At 49.7% G+C, this 7001-nt stretch overlaps 2 protein-coding genes across 2 annotated transcripts; both read right to left on the reverse strand.

Annotated features, from left to right (window-relative positions):
* Nucleotides 1–3457: 3457 nt before the first annotated feature.
* On the reverse strand, nucleotides 3458–3739 carry CCR75_007030 (uncharacterized protein; the record flags this gene model as incomplete). Its single annotated transcript, XM_067965094.1, has 1 exon — nucleotides 3458–3739. The coding sequence occupies one exon, from the start codon at nucleotides 3737–3739 to the stop codon at nucleotides 3458–3460; it is 282 nt and encodes a 93-aa protein (XP_067823021.1).
* Nucleotides 3740–6358: 2619 nt separating this feature from the next.
* CCR75_007031 (uncharacterized protein) lies at nucleotides 6359–6586 on the reverse strand (the record flags this gene model as incomplete). Its single annotated transcript, XM_067965095.1, has 1 exon — nucleotides 6359–6586. The coding sequence occupies one exon, from the start codon at nucleotides 6584–6586 to the stop codon at nucleotides 6359–6361; it is 228 nt and encodes a 75-aa protein (XP_067823020.1).
* Nucleotides 6587–7001: the final 415 nt, after the last annotated feature.

A 7001-nucleotide genomic window follows, 5' to 3' on the forward strand; every position in this document is an offset into this window, starting at 1 on the left:
GCTCGCACCAGGAAGACTTAGGAGTCGTCGACGAAGGCGTAAAACAAATGCCTGACGGTCTCCCGTTTCACGATCTCTGAAAAGGTATGTGTACGAGATGCGCTCGCTGTCGGCGTCCATTACCGTAGGTCCGATTCCGGAGCACATTAAGGTGCCCATGTTTATGAACGGACTACGACATGGCCCATCGCGACAGGACCTTTTCAGAAAGGTGCCGTCGACGATGGAAGAGGCAATGCAAACTGCCCTTGTTGAGGAATACTCCTACAACAGTGCCTCGGCGACAGCTTGATATATGCCGTCGGCCGAGAGGTCAGATGCTACTCCCATGGAGTTGGGCAATGCAGACGTTGTCTGTTACAAATGCGGCAAGCGCGGCCATATGATGGCTCGCTGCTATGCCAGGGTCCTTGCTAAAGCGAAGACGCCCAGCAAGAGGACGTTCTTCCCAAAGGGCGATGGCAAGAACATGCGTGCGAGACGCATGAGTTTTGCATCGACCACTAAGGGGTCGGAAATGTAGGAGCGTAGTGGGGGCGGGATGCTCTACTGACGCGGACTCGGAAGCTACCCCTAAGTTCAGAGACACCGCACTGCTCCACGGCTAAAAGCCAGTGAACAATCTGGTGCGCCGCTGTTCCATCGAGGACGACAGCCGGATGGCGTCGTACGTCATGTCGCATCTGCGCGGTAAGGCCTCATAGTGGGTAGTTCCGTCATAGTGGGGTGTTGTTTTAAAGCCAGTCCCAGAGGTTCAACAACAATGAGAAAAAAAACAATGGCGCGAGAGGGCATCCATGTCGAATGCCGTACCGAACGGGGATCGCCTCGGACAGCAGCCGTACACAAGAAACATGCCTTGGTGACAGTGTGCATTTGACGTATAAGGGCAACGAATCGCTCGGAAAAAACAAATCGGCGTAGGGCTGCGTAAAAGAACTCCCTGTCCAGAATATCGTAGGCTTTCCGGATATCTAATAGTATAGTGCATCGGCTGAGTTCCACTGACTTATTCTCGTCAATACAAGCTGATCTCCAAGCTGTGCCGATATTTTGGTGGCTCTGGAAGTTCTCCCAGTTTGAAACTTTTTTGTAAGTCCATCGGCCGCTCAGTGATTTGATGCATTCAATCGCTCACTCTGGCCATGTGTCCTTCTCGAATCGCTTCCATATTAGCGGTAATCCATTGTCGTCTCTTCTCATTAGGAGACGTTGATTTCTTCGAGTAACAGTGGCTTAGTAACGCTTACGAAGTTGCTTTTCGCGCCGATTCACTGCCTCTATGCAAATTTGCGCATTCGATGTTGTCGGTGTCCCAGTTCCTTGTCGTGATTTCGCGGCGAATACCCATATTGCCCATATCCACCAGCATTTGGTAAAGTACTCGCTCGGGTTTATTGGAACGTATTGGGTATGTATGGCGGGCTTGGTGTCTCGGAGGTTCCTTCGTCAACAGGTCTCTTAAGTGGAGGACGACTTCCTGTTGATCAGAGTATTGTGGTGGGTTCCGTGCTGTTACCCAGATCACCCGCGGTAACCATTCAGTAGGTACATAGAACCGATCAATACGGCTGTCTTGCTCGGCAGTCCAGTATGTGAAATGGTCTGCCACTTCATCTACCTCTTTATCGATCCCGTGTTCCCGCCGAAGTCGAGCGTTAGTCAGATTTTGAAAGAGAGAAGCAGGCATATTAAAGCTGGGTTATCTGGCCGACTGGCTGTACGTTACCCTAGTCGATCTAATTGAGGACTCTGCCCACTGTTGAAGTCTCCAAGAAGGATCGTGATCCACCAATCAAACTCCCACTGTTAGAGGGTGGAGAATAAAGCTTTTCAGTTTCCGCGCTGGTTGATGGCATCGACGCTGAGCACCTGCGTCCCATTGATGGTGGCTCCTAACTGTCGTGTATTCCACTGATTCTTATTCCACACAGTCGTCTGCGCTGCTGAGGGTGTCAAGAGGATTGTTACCCCTGCTGAATTGGATGACCCTGTACTCCAGAACGATAAGAGCGATTGTCGGTCTTGCAGCCTTAGTCCCCACAGCTTCTGCCACAATGTTCGTAATTCCTCCGCCCCGTCTTCTATATCTACATGAATTTCTTGGAGGCACCATGCCAGGTGCCTTTCTAGGACCGTTGTCCTGTTACATGCCGATAGCCACCCAAGTCTTTTTTCTTGCTGAAGCCTAATACGTTCAAGTTCACGATTCTTGTGTCAACTGGCTGCATCTTGGCGCAATGAAGAGTCTGTGAATCCGCAGTAATATCCAGGATTCTGTGACGTCCGTAGCCACCTGCGCTCATAATAAGTTGGCGCTACAATTGTGACACTTTAAGGACAGTTCCTGGCTGCCCATAATACGGGAGGAGATTCTTCTCCTCAGACTGTTGCAGTTCTGAGGCGAAGAAAAATACTTACGAGATGGTAAATATGCGAGAGTTGACTGGTTGTAGTACGCTTGCTTATAGCGCACGTCGTGATCGAAGAACATGGCACAAACGAGGTGCTGGCTCATCCTATTCCGTCGTTTTGGGTCATAAAACTTTAGTATGTCATCTCAAGCGTATCCTATTTCTCGGAGCTTTTGCCAGTCGCCCGCGTTGTCCCCGAGAGGAATGAGGCTCGTTTGTTGACTTCAATGGCGGGAGTTGTCTATCCAGTGTTCAATCCACTCTAATGCGAATTTATCCACAATTCGCGAGTTTGGCCTACAAAGGCCGTCGACCTTACATTCCCTCATGTTGTCGTCCACTGAACGAGCACTTTCCCGTCCAAAATCAAGAAGAGCTGGCCCAGGAAGACAAAATGCTTCATTTGCCATAATAGGTGGTCCGACACCTTTCGGGCAACCTGCTGCCATTCGGCAGTAGAGCTGATAGTTGTCGGAAAAAGTAGTTGCTGAGCGTAAGGCTAGTTAGCATCCAGCACCACCGAGGCACCTTTCCATTGAGAGCGATCCCTGTCCTCGTCCTCGCCCTCGTAGGTTAGTTGTTTGAGTATCTGATTGCTTAACCTTTTTTAGGATCACCGCGATATGGATATTTCTGAGTACCGTCCCGGTTGTTTCATCTGGCGTCTGAATGTAACTGCGCTTCTTCACTCTGAAGATGCTTGTCTTGTTTTCTACTGGTGGCGTAATGAGAAGAGCTACCACTGTAGTGACTGGAACTGGTACTCCTGCGCGTCTGGTTGGGGGCGATCTGACCCCGCTGTATACTCAGCTGGCGATGGTTAGATGGGGCTATAGCTACTGACCTCTAACGTTGCACTGCTCTGAGACGCCTGCACCTCCTCTTGACTAGACTCGGTGACTGACGCCCTGATCAATGTCCTCTATCTGTTGCTGCCACATTTGTAAGAGTGGTAAGGACACCTTGTTGTAGGTCATGAAGCGTAGAGCCTCCCTGTAGTCTGGCCCACAATTCATCGACTTTCCGCTCCATGTGAATGGATCTCACTGTTCGTCCATTTTTGCATCCTCCTGAGAGTCCCGAAAATTTGGGCTGGCTGGATTCGTTGCAGGTGCCCCGGTGGCGTTGGTGACTGTTCCGACCGGAAACTCTCCCTCGGTATCGTTGCTGGGCATGTCTTCATCCGCCACCTCTAAGACTGGCAGCGTGTCCACTCGTCCTGTGTAGATGAAAGCTGAGTAGTGCATGCCCCAATATTGAACTAGAAGTGGAAGTTGCGCGGGGTGCTCAGTTCTTTCAACCATTTTATCATCGATAAGATCCATTACCGAGATGTTTTTTTTTGCTGGTTCGATTACCTTACGATAACGTGTAATGGCCGATGGTTTGAATTTTCTGCATGCCCACTCCTGCTTCTGTACATCCGCCAAGTGCAAGACGTATACTGTCTGCAGAAGGTTATTGACTGCCATACTCATCGTACCCCCCCCCCAGTATCATCACTGATGATGACGGCTCTGTCAGTGGCGTAATCTTCCAAAAACAACTTCATATGATTGGCAGATTCGGTACGCTACATATTGGCCCACCCGCGGCGAGTGTTTGCTAAGGCGTTAACGCGTTGTTCGTGGGCTAATTGGTCTTCCAGATGGAGTAGTCCCGCAAATTTGATTCCTCTTTTCAGACTTGCGGTCATGTTTTCCAGCGTTTTTTCGGGTCCTGCTAGAGTTGCTTTTACTGCTGCCTGGGCTGACACCATCACCATGCCGTTTCTAGTGGCCGTGTTGTTTACCTCTCGGATGCCTAACTGATGTTTAACGTCTTGGATGAGACCGTGGCTTTTGGGCTAAATGCACTCCCAGTGGTAGCTGGGCGCTACCACTGCGACCAAAAGTTTGCAATAGTTTTCGGAACATGCGTCGTTCTTTACGCTTTGTGCGTGAGCAGAACGGGACTTGTTGTCTAGACCGCTTTGCCCGGAGCGAGTCCAATACCCCGTCGTTTCTTATCATCTGGTTCCTCAGCGACCTTACGGTTTTCTGTAGTCGCTATCGACTCATCCACCTGTAAGTCAACTACCTCTAAAAAAATCCGACTGATTCTCTTGCCGCTCGTCCGCTGCGTATCGGGTTCACTCGGTTCGTAATCAAGAACCTGATACGCTCATGAGCTAGCTTTTCTCTTTTCTTGTAGCGAGAGCTCACGAGCCCATAACAACAGACCACCTCCTAAACTAACCTTGATCCAGGGTTGTTTCTCTGAGGGCTCGGGTTCTGGTTACACATGCGCGAATTTCGTGTCTTGCTCCTCTTAAGGTGCCCCCCTTGGACTTTTATTATTCGCTGCTGTTCTGCCCCACCTGAAACAATTTCTCCTTTCTGGTCTCTACGGCTTTTGTCGCTGTCGCTGCCTCCAATCGCAGCTCAATACGCTTCGTGGCCGTGCTACAAATTTCCGTAAGACTTGAAAACGGCCTAGCCATGTCTTCCAGCTCTTGGATTTTATTTTCAGTAGCTACGATAGCCCCGGACCCCGGAGCAGACTGTCGCTAAAGCTACATCGTGCCATCGTGTGACCCAGGTTCCAACAATGGCAACATTTAATCCGATACCCTACATTGGGTTGTTGGCCACGACAGTCGTTCCAAACCATATTATTCTGACTATCCTATCCGAAAAAAGTTGTGCATCTCGCTAGCTTAAAGGTAATCTGCCACGCTATTGATGTGCGTGAATGCGGGGTTTTGGTATCCAGATCTTCCATATCATACTCCACCGATATCTTATCTTTAAGATACGCTGTGATTCGTCCAATGTCCGTGAGCCGCGTGAGGTTGTGTAACTGCACTGTGTACTCCGTACGTCTAGCATAGCCGCTTCCGTTTCCTTGGTGTTACCTTCGCCGGATCGTTTCCTTCTCGATTTGGAGCGCATTTGAAGCCTGTAGATGCGTTCTCTGTACATGACTTGGACACTTTGATGCCGTTGCGGTATATCACGGGTGATCACGGGTGAAGAAGTAGATATGGGTGGACTTAGTAACCTGGTCATAGCTTATCGTCTTGGTCTGCCCCAGCATTGCGTAGCATGCACCAATTCTAGGATTGCCACCGTGAGCCCTGTCTGCTGATCTTGATACTCCGGCTTCCGTCCAATTGCAAAATTAGTTCGCCTTCGACTTGAACCTGGATGGCACCGTAAAACGCAAGCGGTTGCGCTTTAAGCGCTTGTCGTACGAAGTCCGAAAGATGCCTGCATGCTACATTGCCTTCCACAATGCCTGCTAACACTGCACATTCATCATCCGTCCCGTTACGCTCTTATTAACGACTGATTAATGACTTGGACGTTGCAAATAAATCCTTACGACGAACGATCTCCTCGCTAGTGAACTTGGCTGGATTAAACATGTAGTCCTCGGACATCGGCTTGATAGCTCCAATAAATGGCACCGGTGGAGCTCCGACACCCTTCTTTACCACCTTGGTCCACTGATTCAGGACTGGGTGTGCGCTCATTTGTACTGACTCGATAGCTTGCGAACGATCTCCTTGAAAGATTATTTTGTGATCAGTAGTTCCTTGGTGATCGTTGTCGCAAGCTTTACCCATTCTGAAAAGGTTCTTGCTTTCTTGACGAACACTTGCTTGAAGAGGCTTAACAGACTAGCTACTTCCACCCCATTGAGTTTGGAGAATCGTTATCTCTCGGCTGATAGGACCTCCCGTTGCATGGGTACCGCTTCATAGGCCCCTGCAAATAGTTCTCTTAGCGTTGTGCGCCATGCTTCCACCTGGCCGATGCCTGGCACTTGTACCATGTCTTTTACCATTGCTGTGAACATCTGTTCCGCTGTTGCGCGTAAAGGTTTCTGCACTCTCAGTTGACCTGTTGCTCCTCCCATTGGGGGGCTCTCAGACGTTTGTCGTTGCTCAGACGTCAGATCTACTGCCTCCGGTGTACTCGTTCCGTGTTCTGGCTCCACCTCCACCCGACTAGCGTTCGTCGTTCATTGTTTTCACCGGTGGGCTTCTTTTCCCCGTCTTTACCCTCTTCCATGAGCGGGGGTTTGGAGGATGGTACTTCCGACTCTAATACGTCTACCATCTCGTCCGTGGCCGTCCTCTGCTCCCTGTTAAGTATCGCGTTATTCTTCTCCGATCTCGTCTCCATTGCCCTTATGCCCGTCCTTTTTATACTCCGCTTTGATCGGCTAATCTCTGCGCCTAACTTTGGGGACTGACCCCCTGGCACTTCAACTAAACGCTTATATATTTGCCCTCGTGAAAAAAACACATCGTTGGTTTTCTCTCTTTGGAATGTGTCATAGAAGATTTAGGTCACGCAGTTTCTCAGACCGCCCGAAACTGGTCTGCTTGTACAGTGCCGGGCTAAAGTTGCCCTACATTACACACATCCATTAGGTACACTTTGTGTACTTAACGGGATGGTCAATTACTTCATGTGAAGTACTAAGACCTGCCACTTGGGTGTGGTGCAAATTACTTCATGTGAAGTACTTAGATCTGCCGCTTGGGCGTGTTGCACATAGTGATCCACCCTTGTGTATATGATGCACAAAGGTGCA

This window comes from Bremia lactucae (genome assembly GCF_004359215.1).
Source record: "Bremia lactucae strain SF5 chromosome Unknown BlacSF5_NotPlaced_41_SHOA01000006.1_59656bp, whole genome shotgun sequence".
In the NCBI taxonomy this organism is placed as follows: domain Eukaryota; phylum Oomycota; class Peronosporomycetes; order Peronosporales; family Peronosporaceae; genus Bremia; species Bremia lactucae.